A 22,628-nucleotide genomic window follows, 5' to 3' on the forward strand; every position below is an offset into this window, starting at 1 on the left:
ATATATAGAATATCTTTTTTGACCTGTTTCACTGGGCTACTGTTGGGCAGGTTCTAAACTGTAATAATGGATATTCTTGCATATCCTGAGATATATCTCTTTATAACTGGATCTATTCAATGTCACCAGTTCCTTTTGTTTGCTTTTTCCAGTTTAAAGAGAGAAGTAAGTTTGTATGTTCATGTGAGTGCACGTGAATCAATGTGATTGTAAACTGCCATAAATGTAAAGTCAGTTACTAAAGAATCATATTGTTTGCAAAATTCAGACCATTGTGAGATCTTTAAAAATAGAAGATCATTTTTTCTCATAGTGACAACTAGCAAGGTGCCCTTTCATGATGGTACTCATTACCTGCTGTTTCCAGAAAAAAAATATTTCTCAATATTTTTGAAACACAGAATTGACATGTTTATGGAACGTGAAGGTCGTAGACCACGTATTCTTGTTGCTAAAATGGGCCAAGATGGGCATGACAGAGGAGCCAAAGTGGTTGCTACAGGATTTGCTGACCTTGGTTTTGATGTGGATATAGGCCCTTTGTTCCAGGTATTTTCAACCAGATGCTCATGTTGCCTTATTTTGATATTTAAATTGCAAGTGTTGGTTCATCAAGATTTTGCTTACAAAGTCCATGTTTTTCATAAATTTTTTCTTTAAAATAACATATTTTTTTCACCTGTAGTTAATACAATTGGAGAAAGACAAGTATAGTCCACCATAGGATCATCTATTGCAATTGCACTAGATGCTGTATGCTTATTTCATCTATTGCTAATTGTGCTGCTTTGGTGCAGAATTAATATTAGATACAGTGGTGCCTCGACTTACGAATGTCCCGACTTACGACCATTTCATGTTACGACCAACTCCGGCCGTAAAATTTTGCTTCTACTTGCGACTGGAGCTTCAAGTTATGATCAGAAAAAAGGTGGGGGGAAAGGCGGAGAATTTAAATTACTAACCATTGGTTGGGGAACAGGGTGCTTCTTTGTAGCTCTTTTGCCCCAACGGTTAGAGTGTGTGCATTTGCAGAGAGGCTTCGGACTGCCTGGTGCTGCTTTCTGCTTCTGAGCAAGTGTATACAGGGTTTTGCAGTGTGGGTTTAGGCTGGACGGGGTTATGTTTCTGTGCTGTGATGTTATTTTGTGTTTTGGTGTGTTTGTTTTTTCAGCCCCAGTGCCTTCCAATGGGGCTTTCTGTGTTGTTGTTGTTGTTGTTGTCTAGTGATTTTTGCCCCAGCCCCAACGTGTTCCAATGGAGCTTGGTTTGTTTGTTTGTGTTGGTTTGGGCTATTTTTTTTCAGCCCCAGTGCGTTCCAGTGAGGCTTGCTGTGTTGTTGGGTTTTGTTTTTGTGTGTACTTTTTTTAGCCCCAGCACATTCCGATGGGGCTTGCTATGTTGTGGTTTTGTTTTGTTTTTTTCTTCTTTTTTGTTTTTTGTAATTTTTCTTTTTCGGCCCCAGTGCGTTCCAATGGGGCTTGCTGTGCTGTTTTGGTGATTTTTTTTGTAGCCCCAGTGCATCCCGATGGGGCTTTCTGTGTTTTTGTTGTGGTGGTGGTGATTTTTTTTCCCAGCCCCAGTGTGTTCTGATGGGGCTTACTGTGTTGTTTTTTGTGTTGTTTTTTGGTAATTTTTTTTGGCCCCAGCGCATTCCAGTGGGGCTTTCTCTGGGTTTTGTTTGTTTGGTTTGGGGGTTTGGGGGTTTGTTTGTTGATGATTTTTTTTTTTGCCCCAGCGCATTCTGATGGGGCTTGCTGTGCTGTTGTTGTGGGTTTTTTGTGATTTTTTTTCTGGCCCCGATGTGTTCCAATGGGACTTGCATTGTTTTTTTTTGGGGGGGGGGGATTTCAGCCGAAACAGATTAACGGGCTTTCAGTGCATTCCTATGGGAAATGGTGCTTCTATTTATGACCATTTCGAGTTATGACCATCATTCTGAAACGGATTAAGTTCGTAAGTCAAGGCACCACTGTATTCTGCAGATACTCTCATCTTTTTTGTTTTAAAACAAATGGCAATATTGGACTCCATGTTGTGTTCATGACTCATGTTTAGAGATGGGCACTTACCGGTTTGGCAGATCAGGCCAAAAAATGTTGCATGGGCACCCCAAATTTTGCACCCCACCTCCTCCAGGGAGCACCCACTCTGAGGAACAGATGTGGCAGGGCTGTTTCCGACAGGGCACCTGTGGGAGGAGACTGTGAGCAGAATCTGGGGTGCCCACACAACACCTGTGGGGACGACCTGCCAAAACACCAAACCGTGATAAGTGCCCATCTCTACTTGTGTTCTGAACCTCATTCTCCTGAATCCTTATCTGTGTAACTTTCATGACATTGTCCACATTCACATATTAATTTAAACTGCAATTTACAGCCTAACAAATCAGAATTTGAACAAACAGTGTATTGTGGCACGCGACCCATATGTTCCCTCTGCAACTTTCCCTTCACACAGCTGAATTAACAAACTAGAATAAGGACACTTCTGTGTGACATCCAAAATTTGGATTATGGTTTATTGCACTGAAACAAGCCAGGACAATGAACTCTGGTGTAAAGGTGCCTTGCAGGTCTGGATTGTTTGGAAACAAACTGTAATCCGACTAATGCTGTGTAGCTGTAATTACCCATTTTATTTAACCACATATACAGAGACATATCTATAATAATGGTATCATCCTAAACATCTGAAATGGCAATGAGATCAAACAGGTTGCATAAATGTGCCTGCTGCTTGTTCACCTTATGGTTCATTAAGCAGGAGGGGGCCAACAAATGCCTTTAAAATAGCAAATGAACTGATTCTCAGCATCAGGTACTGTAGATATATAAAGACTTAAAATACCTCACCAGCATCTGATGAATCTCAGACCAGACAGGGAGTGAGCAGATCTTTAGCTGGTGATCTTAAAGTCTGTATATTTTACCCATTTGAAAATACCACTATGATAGAAAAAGCTAAATCTGCTGTTGACATAAATACATAGTTATTCCTTCAATTTGCTACCAAAGCTAAATGTGATAATCACTGTATATTTTGCTGATACAGTTGTACGGAGTCCCTAAGGTGAGAAGACCATGTGACTAGGCAGATAGGTTGTTACTCTTGTGTTCATGCTGTGTTCAAAACTGAATGTCTAGACCAGTGGTTCTTAACCTGGGCGATAATGCCCCCCAGGGGGCGATTTCATTTTTCAGGGGGGCGGTAGAACGAAAAGGGGCGGCGTGGGGGCGCTGGAGCAGAAGGGGGCGGTAGGGGGGCGCTGGAGCAAGCCAAACCTGTGAAGATGGCTGCAACCTTTTTACAGTGTGCATGAATATATATTTTCCTCCAATTTTAATTTAGCTTCAGACTTTTTGTCTTGAAATTTTTAGTTCCTGCATTTGTTTTTATGCCCTTTTTATATTTCTTTTTGCGTCTTAAAATTCACTTGCAACTAAATCATTAAATGTTACTTTTTGGGGGCATTTCATTTTCTTGGAATTGAATTTTGTTTTCAGGGGTCATTGGATTTAAGTGTAATAAATAAATAAATAAATAAATAAATAAATAAATAAATAAATAAATAAATAAATAAAAGATATCACCACGGCGAGGGGGGGCGATGATAACTTCCTCAATGGCTCAAGGGGGCGTTTCTTTCAAAAAGGTTAAGAACCACTGGTCTAGACCTCCATCTCCTTGGATAGTATTAGTTAATACTAATAATTTCAGTATTAACAGAAATACTAGAGGCAGCAGAAGTGGCATATATCAAGAAGAGGTGTGAAGTGTTTTTGCTTTTGCTCTTTTCAACGGAAAATGAAGCAATTGTTTGTTCATTGTTGATTGATTTTCATTGATTTGTTCATTGAACAAAAATGTGTTGTTTTTTCTTCTTTTTCTGTATCCTTTGGGACTGTGTTTGCTTTCTCTGCTTAGACACCACGTGAAGTAGCCCAGCAGGCTGTAGATGCTGATGTTCATTGTATAGGTGTGAGTACGCTAGCTGCTGGTCACAAAACACTTGTGCCTGAACTCATCAAGGAGCTGAATGCCCTTGGCCGGCCTGACATTCTTGTCTTATGTGGAGGTGTCATTCCACCTCAGGTACTGTGCAACATTTATTGCCAATCCAGAAATAGTGGGTTGTTTTGGGATGACTCAGTTGTTCCTTTGGGAAAGAGGATGGGTTTCTTCACATACACACAGACCTACCCATAAGAAAGGTAACATTCTAAAGTAGATTTTGCATAAAATCTGTTGAAATTTGTGAAATCGTTCACAAACCTGAGAGTGTGTAGTTAACACTACAGAAGCTCAGAGAATAACCCAATTGTAAAGCTCCTTCCTAAAGTAGTTTAAAGGAAATCATCAAAGTAATATTTTATAGCTGTGTTCTTAGTCTCCCATTGTAAGAATAAATAATTGTACTTTTTCATTATCTGTAAAAACTGTAAACAAACATAATTATATTTCTTGTACATCTGTAAAAATATACTTCTTCATTTTAAAATATTCTTAACACAGTTTAAGACATTAAGAAAAGAGCCAATTTAAATTAAATTGATGGATGGAAATTGAGCAAAAGTATTTTTTAGTCTTTGGCTTTTAAATTTTGGAAGCAATGAGTTTGGAATAATTATTTCACTTGGCAAAAGGTCTGTGCAGAGCTGCAGTTCTTAGTGATGTTGTGGTAGCTAATAACATCCACTGTATCATATTATTCGATTGTTTTCAGTAATATAGTTTCTATAAGAAGCGACTGAAGATCCCCCACCCCAGATCTTAAAACAGTCCACCTCACCAGGGCTGTGTGAACACAGTGAGATTTGAATTGATGTTATGGCCCACTGTCAGTCCATTGTGTTGTTTCTCTCTTCCTTTTTCTCTGTCGCCTCATGACCCTGCCATTAGAAAAATCAAGTCTCACAGTGTGTGTTCTCTACAAGTTCACATAGGAAAGTTTGAATATTTTGTGTCTTTTTTTTTTAATTTCTGATTAGGATTATGAGTTCCTCTACAACTGTGGAGTTTCCAATATATTTGGCCCAGGAACCCGAATCCCAAAAGCAGCTGTTGAAGTTCTTGATGAAGTTGAAAAAAACCTGGATAAGAGACAGCAGTCACTGTAAATCACTTTCATCTAACAGGTCATGGTAAACCTCAATACGTTTTGATGCACTGTGATCAGTAGCTACAGGATTGTAAACTTTATTAAATCAGCTACAATGACTGATGTTGTGTTATGCTTTCTGGGAAAGTACAAAAAAATCTCTCCAATGTTGCATATGTGGGAAAAAAAGATTCAACTGGCCTTGTAAAAAATGTTCAATAAGATACATGGGCAAATTGTAAAACAGGTTATAAGTGTATCTGAATACTTTTTAATGTACTTTGTATCTTTAAAATGCAAATCAAATTTCAAAATAAAGACTGCTGTTATTAAAAAGAGAGTGAAGTCAATATTAACAATTTTGGCTTTAATTCTTAGAATCAAAAACATCAAAAAAGTAAAGTTTCATTTGACTTTGTGTGCTGAACTTAGTGTGCAATATGTTGTAATTCAGCATACATTGGCAGGAGAAGCTCCATTGGTATTAACAGAGCTGGTGTGATGCAGATTTCACATACAGTTAGCATATCTCTGGCCATTTCATCCAGCTACAGATGGTACTTATCTTCTCAGAGAAATGGAAGAATTTCTGTAATGTCTCACCTTCCCACTGAGCACACAATACATAGCCTAGTAGCCACAAGAACATTACTACACCATATTTTGTCAAAACAGTAAAGTGTGCTGTTTATGTCATCTTGTCAAGAATATACAGTATATCACGGAAGTGAGTATAGCCCTTCACATTTCATAAATATTTTGGTATATTTTTTCATGTGACAACACTGAAGAAATGACACTTGGCTACAATGTAAAGCAGTGAGTATACAGCTTGTATAACAGTGTAAATGTGCCATCCCTCAAAATAGTTCATTACCATGAGATGCCATGTGGAACTTCCAGTGACCAGTCTGAGAAAGAAAGAGTGGTAACACCTGCTCCCCCTTCACACCTGAGACTTGTGACACTAACAGGTCCCATGACACCAGGGAGGGAAAATGGCTACTTGGGCCCAATTTGGACATTGTCACTTAGGGGTGTACTCACTTTTGTTGCCAGCAGTTTAGACTTTAATGCCTGTATTCCCTGATATACTGTAGGTTCCATATCAAGAAAATCAAATGTAGCACATCCAATTCTTTCAGAACAACCCATAGGTTTTCATGATCCACACATGAAGACAGATCTGTAACTTGGAATGTTCAAAACTGATTTTCTGGTGAAATTCTTTAGTATGCCCCAGTTTGCCAACATGTATTTACAATGTGATCTCTACTTTCCGAAGGCAGCATCCACATTTGACATTTTTCACTTGATATGTTTTCTTTACATGGAAAATTAATATTTTGTGTAATGGCCCTGTAATTATTGCAGTCCTTGACATCCTCTTTCTTTGATTAGTTCCTGGCTGTGACCCATTGTTTTGATTTTCACATTTCTTGTCATATTCTCATTAGTACTTCATAGATTCAACCTGTGTAGCTTAAAACCGTTTCCATCTGTTCTGATCTGTTCCTATTTCTTTCAGAGAGACTTGCATGTTCTTCATCACATAATTTTTCTTCAAAAGAATCTATCATCCTTACATATCTTCTGTATATTTCTTCAATATGTTGCATCTGTTTCCCTGTGTTTTATCTTGATCAGATAATATATTCCCCTTTTGGAATATATTCCCCTGTTGAATATAAGGACCTGTTGGTCGTTCAACATGCCTATCTTATGTTTAAAAATCTCTTTGATTTCTTGTATATTCTGGATATACTCTTGTTTTTCCTCATTTGCTGTTCTGCACTGATTAATGTAATAATTCTCATTTCCTTATAAGCCAGTCAATGTAAAGTTGCACTTAGGTTTCTGATCTATTTTTTGTCACCTCTTATTTTAGCTTCTCAGAATCAAGAGATTCTTCAGTGATCCATTAAGGTTTTTCTTTTTGGGGAGGGGTGGGGGCACAAAATAGGTTTTTTTTCCATATTTCCCTGATAATATATTCTGCTTTACCATCAATTTTAGACTCTGTAGTGGATTTGAATCTTCTGCTTGATCTTGATTTATGCAGATTTACTTGGGACTTGATCTCTTAGGTTTAAAAAAGAGACTTACTGCTTGAATGGATTTGCATATGATATGTCTAAAGCCCTTTTGATTGATTTCCTTCCAGGGATTTCTCTGATGGGTCATAGGCTTTGCTTATCTATTGACAAATATGGTATCACAATAGTAGATAATGTTTTCAAATCAAGAATTTGCATGCAACAATGGAAGCGTCTGGTGACTAGAGTTCCACTGAGAAGATCTTCATACATATGGTAAAAGAGGCAACCTTTGCCAGTTCCCCCTTCCACATAGCTCCTTATATTCCCCAGAAATAGCTATAAAGGTTGGGGAATCCCCTCAAATGGAGTGTGAGGTGCATGGAGAATGGGCGACTCAGCAAAAAATCGTCTGCCTTCTCCTGTCCAGGTTCTTCCAAGGATTCAGTTCAGTATTTATTTAAACCATGAGTGAAAACAGATAATACAATAAATTAACAAATTTCAAACAAAAAGACAAAACTGTTAGATAACTCAGTGGTTTAGGTCTCTGGCTGAGAAGTCAGAGATTGGGAGTTTGGTTCCCCACTGTGCCTCCTCGACAGGGCATGGACATGATGATCCATAGAGTCCCTTACAGATCTGCAGTTATTGATAATATAAATAGTATATTGAACCCAGTTAAATACCAATAGAAAGAAAAGAGGGACCCTCTGCTTAAACCATATGCCTTCTCTTTTCCAATAGAATGTCCACATTTCTTCTGATCTGAATCTCTTGTGATACAATCCTGAACGTTCTTACTGGGAAGTAAGCACAATCAAACACTATGGTTGGAGTCCTGCTCACACAGCTTTTTCATATTGAACCAATGTTAAGTCTTCTATGAGCATGGTTCTTGAAAAGTGTGAGGTTCATGGCCTTCAGGGAGGTATGGACAGTGACTCAGTGTTCTGTGAACTCACTAATCTTGACCTGAGAAAACAGGAGTGGGAAGTGAGAAGACATTAAAAACCATTTTTATGAAAACTGTATTTTAGTGATAAGTATGAGGGGTGTGGAAATGCTTTTAGCACATCATATTATAAAGCATTTACCAGTGTACTGATGGCATATAGAGGTCTGAAGCTTCTCTACTGTTTCAAAGGCTAAACCAACTAAATAAAAGACTATCTGACCTCTTATTTTCCTTTCTTTTCTCCCACCTACCACAGGATTTGATGTTGTAAATTTCAGGAAATACACAGATGAAGATCAGTCCTCTAAACATTTAAAATATATAGAGCATTAAATAGATATTTAAAGCGAGGATAAAATACATAGGACATTTCTGACACATACAGTTTTAGTTCAAGATGAAGCCTTTGGTATTCACATTGTTCAGAGGGACAATTGTATTAATCTGTTGTAGTAATAGTAAGGGGCATCCCTATGTGGTGTAGTGGATAAAGTGATGGACTAGGACAGGGTTCAAATCCCACTTATGGAAACTCACTGGGGGTGTGGACCTAGTAAAACCACTCTTTAAATAGCTCACCTTGAAAGTCCTATTAGGGTTGCTATAAGTTGGTTCCTACTTAACGGCAAGGAACACACACAATAAAAACATGGCACTTAAAAAAATAAATTTATTATGCCAGAAACAAAAGCCACTTCAGATGCACAAAACCTCAGGGCAGATCACACAAATAAACACAAATTTGGAATGGTGGTGAAGGAAACAAATGCCCAAAGCCCATGAAATATAAAGGGTGCTGTGTTAGGTATTTTCATAGAACACTCAAATGTAGACAGATTATTATAGTTGCCACACACTTTAAAAGTGAATAATAACACCATGGACTGAAGAATTTGTGGATTGGTCTGGATGCAACACAAGGTCCTTATTCAGACCACCTGCATCCAAAGCCAAAATAAATGTGAGAACACCCAGCCTCCATCTGGAGAAGAAGATATTTGTAATACTACTGTCAATGTCACCAAAAATATGGTCCAGCTAGTATCATTTTAGAAGGTCTAAAACATGAGTTCTCAAATGCAGCTGCCACACATTAAAAAGGAAAAATGACTCAAAAGATTCCATTGTGCTCATAAAGGTATGGGAGGCAGTTTTGCCATGGGAGGGAGCAGCAACCTTATCTTCTCATGTCCCAAACATTTTGCAGATTTAAAATTTGATGACTAGATGACATAAAGGGGCTTTTTCATTTTTAAAAACTCCTTTAAAAGAAAACTATTTGAAGTGGGGTGGAACATGGGACTTGGTATAGCCCTCTAAAATGTGTACTTCTGGAAGCTGCCCTCCTCTGGCCTAAACCCTCATTTCAAAACACTGCTTGTTCAAACTTGTCTACATGTGCACAGGCATGTAATTACCCTGCGTTTATTGGAGTCTCTCTTTGACAAACTCCTCCCAAAATCATTCCTCCCACTTCCCTTCTGTTGAAGATGCGCCATTTAGAAGTATGAATGGATTAATGCTTCACTCATTCAGCTTCCTATATATGCATTGAAAAGCTGATATATTAGTACACAGGGCGGTAACTTCTTTTTGAATGAGTAAGAATTCAGTCCTTGTATTAGTCCTCACCTATATTGGGTAAAAACTTTTTCTGTATCAATCAAGAGAAAGGTTGAAATAGAGAACTACTACTTTGGCTTGGAAAGCTAAAGAGCAGATGTAGGTGAGTGCACGCTAACCTGACATTTACCTTCCAGGTGCCTGGTTTTTGGGGAAGCATGTGGCTTTTCCCCTCTTCCAGGATTATTGTATCTGAAGCAAACGCCACCCACCAAAAACATGTAGCCCGCTAGCAGAGTACTGTTTTTTCTTCATTTTAAATGTGTGTAGCATCTGATTTCTATGGATAAGTTATTATAAAGTTTCTTATGACAATCCTGGAGCTAAATTCCTGTAACCTTAGGCGCATGCCACTCATGCTTCTGAGATGAAGGAGGTTCAACAATCAATAAACATTGGGAGTCTGTCTCTTTTTTGGCTCTTATTCTACAGATGTCTCAGCAACTTAACGGATGTTTTGGGCCGGTTTTGTAACATGGCTAGTGGTTCCAACACACATGCTAACATATAAGTCAAAACAAAAGAATAAACGGTAGTTCAGTTTTCTCAAATCCATTATTCCGTTGTCAGGTGATGATTCTTCCAAACACAGTTTTGGTCTTTAAGATGTTTCTTGCTGACTAGATTTTTTAAAAAGTTATTGTTCAGACTCTTTACTGGAATGCTGAGCATAACATAAGAAAGATCCTCTTTGCACAGCTTTAACGGGCGGTGTTCTTGTTGCTTATTGGTTTGGGCCTTCTCCACTGACTATCTTTCTGACGGATGAAATATGTATATTGCCCCTGTCCGGCCACATTACTGATACATGATTATTGATGGAGTTCTTGGTGTTAAGGAAGTGAACTTTTTCACCACAGCAGCACTGAAGCTGCTTAACTTCTTGTCGGAATGTTTTGCTGAAGGTGTAGTAAATGAAAGGGTTGTAGGCTGTTGATGATTTAGCAAAGAGACATGGCAGTAAAGTAACAATCTGGGGTAATGACTCACTGGAGTGGAATATTGACCAAAAGCTAACAGCAGCATATGGTGTCCATGCGCCAAGGAATCCTACACTGATCAACACAGCCATCTGCAAAGAGAAAGCAATCATATATAGTAATTCACTCTCCTTGATTTTTTTCATTGAGCTCTCCACTGATCTTTTCATATCTATGAAGACATTAATTGCATTAATTTCTTAATATGTAAGAAGTACTTAAAAGATTGGCTTTTATAGTGTTCTTCATTTGATTCTTTCCATGAAAATAAACTGTAGTATTTGTTCACTGTAACAGCAAAATAAAAATAAAAATCTTCTGAAGCCTAAAAATAGAAACTCTTTAGTAGTATAGAATAATGTATGAGAATTTAGGATCAGAACAATTCATTTTAGCTGAAATCCTATTCCATAAACTATACCAAATCAGCCATGTCAATTTTTGGGAAATAAAAAATTTCCCACCAACTCCCTGAAGGTTCCCATAGAACCCCATTCCTAATGGGAAGCCATTAGGAGCCATGGGACAGGGACCTTGAGTTTTTGATTTCTGAAAATCGCTGTCAGCAGGATGATTTTACTGGCGGCAGCATTTGAAAATTAAAGACTCCCCTCTATCTCTTGGCTCCCAGTGGCTTCCCCATGATGAAAGAGATTCCATAGGAACTTCAGAACATTTGCAGCGTGGGTGGGAAGATTTTTCATCTCCAAACAATCGCCATGACTGATGATGTCATCAACCTTATGCAGCATAGCTGTCTAGACAGGATTTCGACCATTATGTTATTAGATATTAATAATATTATATTTTAAAAGATTGTGACCTAATTCATATCCTTTCACTTAACAGTTCTTCTATACAAGATCTTTGGTACCTATTGGAACAGAAAAATGCATAGAACATGCTTCATCAAAGAACTCACATGTTCTAAAACTTGTACAGTGTAAAATCACGTCAATGTTAGCTATCAATATGTATGGATCATTTCATACTACCAGTTTCCAGAGGGTGTGAACATGTGCAGATCTTTCAGGAATCCTTACATGGCTGAAAGAAGTAACATGAAACTCAAGTGTACCCAAATGATAAAACATTCAAAGATCATTAAAAGTCGAAACCATCACCTTTACATATGTGTTGAAGGTTTGTCCACCATTTTGACTTTTAAAATGGCAAGTTGTGGGTACACGTTTGATGTCCACAGGTGCACCAACAAGGATGAAGCTCCTTATCATTTTCCCTATCATCATAGCTACCAAGGATGAAGCTCCTTATCATTTTCCCTATCATCATAGCTACCAAAGCAGTTACCTACCAGTGTCAATTTCTTCTCCAGCTTTGTTGCATTTGAAATCCTCTTGAAGTTCTGCATTTCTTGATAGGTTTTATGAAGCTTCCAGGCTATACTCAAGTAACAGAAGAGGATGGTCATTGCTGGCAGAATAGTGCAGAAAATAAACATGCTCAGGATGAAGGAAAAGCCATTGGAAGATTTGTAGAACTGGCCCCATGATATAGTACAAGAAGTGCCAAAGGGTTCCGGGCCATAATGCCCCCAACCTAGCAAAGGCAGAATGGCCCAAAGTACTGCATATAGCCAGATCAATGTAATAGAAATATGTATCACTCTCCTGTTGATGTTATTGCCTGAAATAAAAGAAAGAAAATTGGTGGTCAATAAAAAGAGAATCTTCCCCTATCCAAGCTTTACATTGTATTAGACCAGTGGTTCCAACCTTGGGTAACCCAGGTGTTTTTTGACTGTAACTCCCAGAAACCCCAGCTAGCACAGCTGATTGTGATGGCTTCTGAGAGTTGCAGTCCAAGAACACCTGGGTTACCCAAGGTGGGAAACCAATGTATTAGACCATTATCCATGTAGCACATTGCTTCTCAAACTTGGGTCCCCAGATGTTCTTGGACTCCAACTCCCAGAAATCTTGGCCAGCACAGCTAGTGGTGAAAGCTTCTAGGAACTGCAGTCCAAGAACATCTGGGGACCCTAGTTTAAGAACCACCTGATCTAGCTCACTGTTGTCTTTGATAGCTGGTAGGAACTCTTTTGAGCTTGTAGACTCCTCTTGCTCTATCTGAAAATGCTGGGCATTGAACCAAGAATCTCCTACATGCTCTGGCACCAAGGTATGGCCCTTCATCAGAGTTATGCTCACCATCTTAGGATATATGAGCCTTGTGTATTTAATCCCAGAATGGATCATTTATTTGAATTATGATCAAATGTATGTTATGAAATGTATTTTTTAAAAAATGCTGTTAGATAAATGTGGCATTGAATGTGCCACATTAAACCTGCACAGTTTTGTTCTACTTAAGCTGTCTTTCATCTTTAAAAGACTACCTGTACCTTTCATCTCATATAACATAACTTTCATCTCATATAACAGTTTCAGGTTTGTTAGGTAGCTTCAACTGTTATCTTTGCAATACTGGCAAAACATTCCTTAATTTTTCACCTAATTTTACTTCCACCATCTCAAAATACAGTGGGTTCTAATAGAGGTAAATGTACAAAAGGAGTCTGTGAATAGTTTAATGTGGATACACATTTGTCGACTGCTGCTATATTAATAGGTCATCTTACGCTGTAAATCAATATATCAGTAAATAAAAGTGTACAGAAGGACCCCCATACAGTGGGGTCTTGACTTGAGAACTTAATCCGTATTGGAAGGCGGTTCTCAAGTCAAAAAGTCTGTAAGTCAAGTCTCCATTGACCTACAGTGCATTGAAAACCGATTAATCCCGTAACAGGCCGTTTTTGTTCCATTTTGATTTTTTTCTGGTCTGTAAGTCAAATCTCAGTCTGCAAGTCAAACCTAAATTTTGCGGCCAGAGAAGTCTGTAACTCAAAAAGTCTGTAAGTCAAGCCGTCTGTAAGTCAAGGGTCCACTGTATCTGCTGGGGATTGGTTCAACCCCCCCCCCCCAATACTGAAAACTGAGGATAATAGTGAACACTATACATATAGTGTGGTAAAAGAGGGGGGGCAGATAAATTATTTTCACATGTACTATGAGAACAAGAATGGTCTCTGGCTCCTTCTAATGGCTGGTTCTGATAATACATGTGAAAATAATTTTTCTGAATTATTTTTCTTTCAATATTTTTAATATTTTCAGACCATGGATAAGTAAAACCATGGATACTAATACTGTACTAACTACCCTTCAAAGTTACTTTTTTTAAAAAAGGAGGCCCTAGACACAAAGTCTAAAGCTTTGCAATTATTGTACCTTTGCCACTTCCATATATGTGGTTACTTACTATTGGACTTTGATGAGTGCGTTACGAAAAAACGAATTACAGCCATTACAGTCAGAGTCATCATGCTGGAAACACCAAAAAGGAAACCCATCAGACCATAATAAATGCAGGTTGCATCGCCACCCAGCCAGGTATGATTCCAGGCAGAAGCAATGGCCAGGGGATACATGCTGATGGCCATTCCAAGATCAGTTACTGCTAAATTAACTGTGAGGAGCTCAGGTGACCTGAGGCGAGAGGAGCGCTTCACAGCCACAGCTAGGATGGCAGAATTCCCCAGAATTGTTAAGAATGCTGAAAGAAGGAGGAAAGCAGTATAGTTTACAAGTATTCTCTCACAATTTCAACAACTCACTGCAATGTAGCATGTAACACATAAACAACACTACTGCTGTGACAACAGTCTAATGTGGAGTACTAAAATTTCTAGTCTTCAGTACACTTAACTCCATTAAAGCAGTACACACTGCTTTATTATCGTCTTCAAGAATATTTAAGGAGTACTTTCTCGTGAAGATGACACCATATTAGTGGCAGAAAATAGCAGTAGCTTGAAACAATTACTAATGAAGGTGAAAGAAGAAAGTGCAAAAGGAGGCTTACAGCTGAACAATAAGAAAACAAAAATCATGACTACAGGATAATCACACAAGTTTCAAGTTAACAATGAGGAAATTGAATTCATTAACTGTTTAACTTGACTCAATCTTAAAGCAAAATTGGGATTGTGGCCAAGAAATCAGAAGAAAACAGAGAATTAGAAGGGTAACTGTGAAGAAACTCAAGAAGATCCTTAAGTGTAACAATATGTCACTGGACACTAAGGTCAAAGTCTTCCATACTATAGTATTCCCAATTATTATGTACAAATGTGAAGGTTGAACAATGAGGGAAGTTGATGGGGGTGGGGAGAATTCATTTGCAATGTGAAGTTGGCAGATACCATGGATTCCAAAAGAGACAAATAAGTCCTTGAGCAAATCAAACCTGAACTCTCACTAGAAGTTGAAGTGAGTAAACTGAGGCTAATTTTGGTTGTTGTTATGCACAATTAAGTCATTCCGGCTTAGGTGAACCCTACAAATGAGTAGCCTCCAAAACATCCTGTCCTCCACAGTTCTTATAAACGCAAGATTATGGCTTTTTTTCATGAAGTCAATCTATTATATATTTGTCTTCCTTTTTTCTTGTTGCCTTCAACTTTTCCTAGCATTATTATCTTTTCCAACGAGTCCTGCCTTCTTATGATGTGCCCAAAGTATGACAGCCTTAGCTTCATAATTTTTGCTTCCAGAGAATGTTCCGCTTTGATTTTCTCTAGGACCCGGTTCTTGTTTCAGAGTTTTGAATTTTTTGTTACATTCCTCCAACTATGCAGCAGAAGTAGAGGGGTTCACCTAGCATAATAACTTCTAATTCCCCAGAGTAATCTACCCCTTTACTCATTAACTGCCATTTACAGTCTTAATAACTCACTTTGAGACATTAGTATGAGAAAAAATAAAAGACTGCATTACAGCTGAACAAATCAAACAGCAAACTGACAAACATGACTGCTTTCAGCAGCAGACTTCAAGAGACTCTAGAGAGCAAAATGCAGAGAGCAGAGAGACAACTCTCTTTGAATTCAGAGACAAGGAAGGAACAATTGGTCAGTATTGGATAGATTGAAGTCACTCCACCCCAGAAAGGCCCCTCCTAGCCACATAATAATAATAATAATAATAATAATAATAATAATAATAATAATAATAATAATAATAATAATAATAATAATAATAATAATAATAATAATAATAATAATAATAATATAATTTATTGTCATTGTAAGTATATACACAGTATACCATACAACGAAATTCACAGACACCCAGAGACCAGACACATGCACACACATAACATTCCCCAAACACTCCCCACCCAGGCAGCATGCAAGGTTATAAAAAACTCCAACAGTTCCTTGTCCAGTAGCTAGCCTATATTTGCAATATGATCTGCAGTGAAATCCAGCTAGAACAATCAGACATTTTTGTTATGCATAGGCTATAAATCTTTGTTGCAACACCTTGAGCATCACTTTGCTTTCATGAGAAATTAGTGCAATGGTTGTAATGCTACTGTACTCCTTGGCATCTCCTTTTTGGGGGACTGGAATGTATATTGAACATTTCCAGACTATGGACCATTGATTTGTTTTCCATATTTGTTCACATATACTTTTTCTTATTTTGGCATATTTGCTCAGTGGCTTGAAATAGTTCTATTGATATTCCATCTACCCCTGCTGATTTATTTCTTCCACGTGCTTTCAGAGCATCTTTCACTTTACTTTCTAAAGCTGCAGATTCTTTGTCACAAGATTCCTCTTCAAAGAAATATGTCATCCTTTTATCTCTTCTGTATATTGTTTCCAACTTTTCTTTATTTCATCTTAGTCAGATAGTATATGGTCAGATAGGGTATTGTAGTTTAGATATATCATGGGAAAAGATAATAATACTAGAAAACATGAAAGGCAGTATGCAAAGGGGAAGACAGATGAGATGCATCAGCTTAATAAAAGAAATCATGGCCTTTAGCTTGCAAGATCTGAGCAGGGCTGTTAATGGACCTTTTGGAGATCATTATTTCATAGGGTTGTCACAGGTTGGAAGTAGTCTGATGGCACATAATATTGTAGCCTTGGGGGTGACATTCCACTATGGCCAATCCAAAGATAGAAATTTTATTCTTATTCATTTTATGCCAGCTTGGAGATTACTCAAACCGACCTCTCCATCTACTCAAAAGTAAGCAGGACTGAATTATTCAACAGAATTCAGACATAGGATTCCAAAAACAAAGCACCATAAGCACTTGCATGGCTACTCAAAAATAAGGAGAACTAAATGATTCAGCAGCTTCCTTCCTATGTGCCACCTACTATAAAGAAAAGTCTATAGCTTCAATCAACACTCTGTTAAATTATTATTATTATTATTATTATTATTATTATTATTATTATTATTATTATTATTATTATTATTATTATTATTATTATTATTATTATTATTATTATTATTATTATTATTTCTTCCATTTGTATACTACCTCTGAGTGTATAGCACTATTCTGAGTGCTTAAGAATATAATAATAAAACATCTAGAATAGCATTAACACTACAGTAATGTCCTGAATAAAATAAGAACAAATACCATTTACTAAATGTATTTTCTAAATACAGGAGCAGGACAGGAGGCATAAGGTCAGGTAATATGGCACAGAAAGGCTTCTGTATAAAGAAAAGTCTTCAGAAGGCTTTTGAATGTGAGGAGGGAAGGAGTCAGGTGCAGCTCCACAAGCAGCTGGTTCCAAAGTGTAGGTGCCACTGTGAAGAAGGTCCAGCCCCCTTATGGCTGACTTCCTGGCCTCCCTTTGAAGTGGCCACCCAAAGGAGCAAGTCCTGGAAGGACCTGGTGGTAGATATGGAAGCTTTGTATTTGTCTCACCGGGTAGACAAATACAAAGCCCACCAGAACAGGTGATCAATAGTCCTTCCCCGCTCCCCAGAACCAGCCTGGTCCACTTACTGGGCTCCTCGGCATGCATGCAAGCCTGGCAGCAGCTACATTGTGCCAATGGCAGGTGCAGTCCTGCTGGTACTGTCTTGCCTCTCCCTGCAGCGGACCACTCCAGCAAGAAGGTGGGAAGATGAGTCTCTCCACTCTGCTGCTGAGAGGTCATCTGAGGGGAGAGGCGGGGAAGTGCCGGTGGAACTACATCCATGATGGGTGTGATGTTGCTGCCGCCAGGTGCGCGCATGCTGAGGAACCTGGTAAGTGGATATAGCTGGTTCTGAGGGGCGGGGAAGGACCGCCGGGATACCTGTGCTAGCTTTGTATTTGTCCACCCCGGGAGATGAATACAAAGCTTCCATATTTTCTCTGCTGAGCCCTCAAACTGTGAACATTTTTTCAGTATTTAACAAGACATCTCTGTCTCTGATCAGCTGATGGTACCAAAGAATGGCTTTTTCTTGCCCAAAGAGAAGACATAACCAGGGGAAGGAGAGGTGCAGGTTAGATGGGCAGCTCCTGGAGAAGTATCTAACCTGTGGACTGGAGGTTCCCAATGGTTGCCTTAAGTCAAGTGCAACTCCATCCAGGACAAACACAACACCATCTCTCTGAGTCACCAACCTACATCTATACTGGCAGGATTGTGTTTAAATAATTGTACCTCATCCAGGACATTTCCGATTCTAGACAGCAGCTCTGCACTCCTATTGCCTCATCTGAACTGAATGCAAAGAGATGGAGCTGGGTGTCATTTTTCATAATCATGGCATTTCACACCAGACCTCCAAATTATCTCTTCCAGTGGCAGAACCCTTGGGGAACCTACAGTACAAATGCAATGGAGACGGGACAGTAGTCCCCACCATCATTTTCTAGAACTGGCCTCTAAAGAGGAGAGGAACCATCAATTTTCAGCACAGCCTAATTAAGAAGGAGACAACTACTGAGAGGTCTAGGAGAAGGAGACTTCATAGACTCTTGTCTTCCTCTTCTAGACGGCAGTGAAAACCTTTGTAATAAAACCAGGCCTAAAATCAGATTAAAATGGTTCCATATAATCAGTCTTCTCCTCCAAGAGAATCAGGAATTTTATAAACACTACATGCTCAAATACCTTGAGCAAAAACTGCAAGAGATGTATCATTTACTTGTTATCTACAGAGGCAAACCATCAGTTCTTGAAGATTCCAGTCTATTTGCTACAGGATGTTTGAAAGGCAGCAGGAAGGGTGTTGTGTAAAGAAGAAAATGGACCATTGTGCCAGAAACCACTGGATATAACACAAAGCAAAGCAAAACAAAATGGGACACAAATATATGAGAAATACAATACAGAACAGGCTGCAAAATTATGAGTCTATTTCTGCATGGAAAATATTATCTTTGATATACCTGTGAATGACCACCTCTCAGAACTTCAAAGAAAGAGAATAACATCCAGTTGTGACATCCTCAGCGAAGTAGTCTCTCCCTGTTTTTCTGTTGGTGCAAACTATGCATTGCCATGTGACACTAGTAGATTTTGACGTGAGATACAATGTATGGAGATTATCTCTTAGAAGTATTTGTTGGGGTCTCTCAGGTTAATGGTTGCGAGGGACTTTGGCATTCTCACCAAGGCCCCTTTAATGGTCACAGCTCAAGAATTCATGGCTTTTGTGCTTGGCCAGGCCAAGTACCTGACTATTTTGCACAAAAGAATTCTCCCAAGCAATTTCATCTAAATATTGAATATCATGGTGGACAAAATAGTTCTGAAGGACCCCAAAGACTGAACAGGAACACCCTAGAAACACCTTTGGAATGTCTTTTTCTAGGAAATACTCAAACAACTGAAAACAGTATCTCCAAGCCCCACCCAGCTAAAAGATGATATGGATCCAGGTCCATAATTTATTCCCCTTTTGTCTTTTATATATGTATTAACATGTATATATGTGCATGTATTTATGAGTACTGTATTTCACATTTCCTCCCCTATAAAATTGAATTTAGTTATTTATTTTAAATTTATTATATTAATTTATATTTATTATTTATTATAATTTGAACCCAAACTTTACACCTCTCTTGAAAAAAAATCTGTGGCTTTGTGTGTGTTTGTGTATGTGTGCATATGTTGTTGAGCATGTATATGAGTAAATCAAACAAGTTAAACCTGCTATTAATTTGAGTAGGGCAATATAAATAGATAGATCTTCTTGATCTACATCGTGCCCGGTAAATGCATCTGACTCCAATGTTAAATTGAGATATTGCCTATCAGCTATATCCTTGTTCATCAGGATTTTTAGAAAAACTAAGTTATTTTAGAACTCCACAAGAAATCTATATGGTAAGTCGAAATAAATATTTTGTATTTTCTGACACCAAAGGACAACATTACAGTTCCTGTGTATTCGCGAAGGCTTTCATTGCCAGGATCTAATGGCTGTTGTGGGTTTTTTGGCCGTGTTCTGAAGGTTGTTCTTCCTAACGTTTCGCCAGTCTCTGTGGCCGGCATCGTCGGAGGACAGCACTGTCCTCCAAAGATGCCGGCCACTGAGACTGGTGAAACGTTAGGAAGAACAACCTTCAGAACACGACCAAAGAGCCCAAAAAACCCACAACAACCATTATAGTTCCTCCTCACTCAGCTCCTGCTAAGAGGGAACTGAAAGAGGTCAAGCTATTGACAACCAGAATATATCACTTTGCTGCACCATCATTCACCAAAAAAGTACTGTACATGTTCCAATATGTTACGTTGGCTGGTACAGAAAAGTGTTCCAATCCATGCCCCGTCCCCCCCGCCCCCCCAAAAAAAAGAATTGTTAGGACATCTTTCGTCCTAGCTGTTTCATTTGATTTTGATTTGTTAGGTAATATTTTGTTGATGAAAAAAGCATAACAAAACACCTTTAGATAACTGGTGACTGGTGTTACATTTATGCAGGTGGCAATGCTGAAAAATGGCTATATGGTCAGCCTAGTTCTGTGTGGGTATGGCAAAAAAAAAAAAAAAAAGATTCTTGGGAACTGAAATGTCCTGTTCTGGTGTGTGAGAGTTAATGCCTGTTGTGTAGCTTTAAAAACAGGAAATGCCAGTACTGTACTTTTTTTTCTCATCCACAGATTCAATGATTCACAGTTTTCCACTTTTCTCTAGCAATTAACAATAGGATTTGTTAAGTAGTCCTCAGATACCTTGACTTTAATGTAGATCATCCTGGATATGTCAACATTAATCATTTCAATTTAAAACTGTTAATTTAAGTATATATTGAGAAGCCACGCATATGACACCACTGCAACATTTGTACACCTGACAAAAGCAAAGTGAATCACATAAAATAGGGCAGAATGCTTTCTCTGACACATGTCCATGAGGGGAAATGGTTGATTGCTCTATAAGGTGCATTAACTATGTGAATCAAAACTAAAATGATTATCTCTTCTGTGTAGTGCTTCCCTATATTTTGTACTTGTCACAAATATTTGTATCTCTCAGTTCTGACCAGCCTGAAGCACTTCTGCATGTGTGTGCCCACCCTTTACAAACTGCTCAAAATAATGCATGCTTCTGTTCATTTACAAAATTAAACCGATTTAGACTGCCTTCTACATCATGTGCACAGCTTTCTGTAATGCGTTAAATCATTCAGCTTAATTGAGTCTGTGACTTAGAAGCTCTTCAGCTGCTAGCTGGCTGGCCCACTGAAAAGTAAACTACTGCTATTAAGTAACATAGACTACTGCTATTAAGTAACATAGATTATTAAGTAATCACACTCAAACGCTCCTTCAAAACCCTCTGAAAGCAAAGTGGCATTAATAAATAAAGGACGCAATACTTAAACAACCAATAAGCAACACAATTTGCATCACAAAATAGTTGAAGGAGCCTTGAAGGAGATGTAAGTGTAGGTCTTCTCACTATGCAGCCCACAGAACCACAGAAGTAGAACTCACCTATAATCAGAAGAAATACACCTGCTCCATAATCCCATGTCGGGTGAAGTTTTGAGACATAGCGCTCTTCCATGTCCCTCCGTGGAAATTGAGAAAGTTCTCAAGCAAAGGCAAACCCAGGGAATTGAAGAGGCTTTTTCGCTGCCAGGCAGACGGGTATACCAAGCACAGTCTCTGATGAGAAAACCCGATTTGCTTTTTCCTGATCTGTGGGGTTCAAAGAGACTGTAGCTGGGCAACGTGATCTGCCTCTGGAAGACACACAACAAAAATCAGACACTCACAGCCTATCGTGCTTATAAAGTCTCTCTCCAGCCTCCACCCTCTCATGTCATCCTCCTTTTCTAAAGCTTGCTAGGCTTTTTTTCTTGGTGCAAACTCTCAAGCAGGAGATTCTGAAGCAAAATGATTTTAGGCAAGGAGAAACTGTGACTAACCACTAGCTTATTGCTGTGCAAGGCCAGCGGGGGACCCTGGCAACAAAATAATCTGGGGTCTTAACGTGGAAACCAAATGTAGCTGTAAAAGAGACTGCAAATCAAGCCGAAGCAAAACTGAATTGCACCCTCAAAGGATAATCCTCTGCATACTCACAGAGACGCAAGTGCCACAGAATCAGTGAATCTTATCCACAAGACAATGAGCACAGGATTGCAGCCTTAGGGTTGCTGCCATTTTTCTTTTACTTCATACACCAATTTGTTTAGACTGGAAACGTTTAGCCAGGTCTCTGTACAGTATTAGTTTATTCTTTCCAGTTGTAAAACATGTGTTTGTAAGATGGCTCCGTTTTTTGGACATGCTTGGATCCAGTCAAAGACTACAGTAGGTCTTTATCTCCAGCTCCTTGAGGATTTAAAAACTGTAACATGGTAATTGCCCTTCAGGTGTTAGCCTGTGAAAGATAAAAGAAAATCCATTTCATATGATGAATTGTTAACTGAATGACGTAATTAGGAATGAAATTTTCTTTTACGGGCTCAAGATTTTCTTCCAGCAATTTCAGCAAAAGCGAAAATAGTTTTTGGCTCAAATCCAGAGACATTCATATATGCAAGTTTATATGCACACTGCGGGACACAGCTTTTATGGTTTTGACCCACTCTTCAGAGCAAAATGAGAATGAATGCTAA

General features: G+C 38.6%; 2 protein-coding genes across 4 annotated transcripts in view; one reads left to right on the top strand and one right to left on the bottom strand.

The window, feature by feature from the left end:
* MMUT (methylmalonyl-CoA mutase) overlaps positions 1-5,440 on the top strand; it is a 33,147-nt gene extending 27,707 nt beyond the window's left edge. For all 3 annotated transcript variants that reach the window (XM_073004287.2, XM_073004291.2, XM_020801493.3), the window contains exons 11-13: positions 402-549; positions 3,931-4,098; positions 4,995-5,440. In XM_073004287.2, the coding sequence (XP_072860388.2) occupies positions 402-549; positions 3,931-4,098; positions 4,995-5,123 (445 nt within the window). In that variant the 3' untranslated portion in view covers positions 5,124-5,440. The remainder of the gene's footprint in view (positions 1-401; positions 550-3,930; positions 4,099-4,994) is intronic.
* A 3,308-nt stretch (positions 5,441-8,748) lies between these two features.
* Positions 8,749-21,692, bottom strand: LOC110083236 (opsin-5). The gene is made up of 4 exons (XM_020801528.3): positions 21,496-21,692; positions 13,987-14,280; positions 12,017-12,348; positions 8,749-10,793 (listed from the first exon to the last, which is right to left on the bottom strand). The coding sequence occupies exons 1-4, from the start codon at positions 21,566-21,568 to the stop codon at positions 10,446-10,448; spliced, it is 1,047 nt and encodes a 348-aa protein (XP_020657187.3). The 5' UTR covers positions 21,569-21,692; the 3' UTR covers positions 8,749-10,445.
* Positions 21,693-22,628: the final 936 nt, after the last annotated feature.

The sequence above is a fragment of the Pogona vitticeps genome, chromosome 1 (genome assembly GCF_051106095.1).
Source record: "Pogona vitticeps strain Pit_001003342236 chromosome 1, PviZW2.1, whole genome shotgun sequence".
Classification (NCBI taxonomy): domain Eukaryota; kingdom Metazoa; phylum Chordata; class Lepidosauria; order Squamata; family Agamidae; genus Pogona; species Pogona vitticeps.

Coding starts and splice junctions, on each gene's coding strand:
- LOC110083236 (XM_020801528.3), bottom strand. CDS start 21,568: ATGGAAGAGCGCTATGTCTCAAAACTTCACCCGACATGGGATTATGGA. Junction 12,349..13,986: donor GCACTCATCAAAGTCCAATA/GTAAGTAACCAC, acceptor CTTTTATTTCAG/GCAATAACATCAACAGGAGA. Junction 10,794..12,016: donor TGGAGAAGAAATTGACACTG/GTAGGTAACTGC, acceptor TTCTCTTTGCAG/ATGGCTGTGTTGATCAGTGT.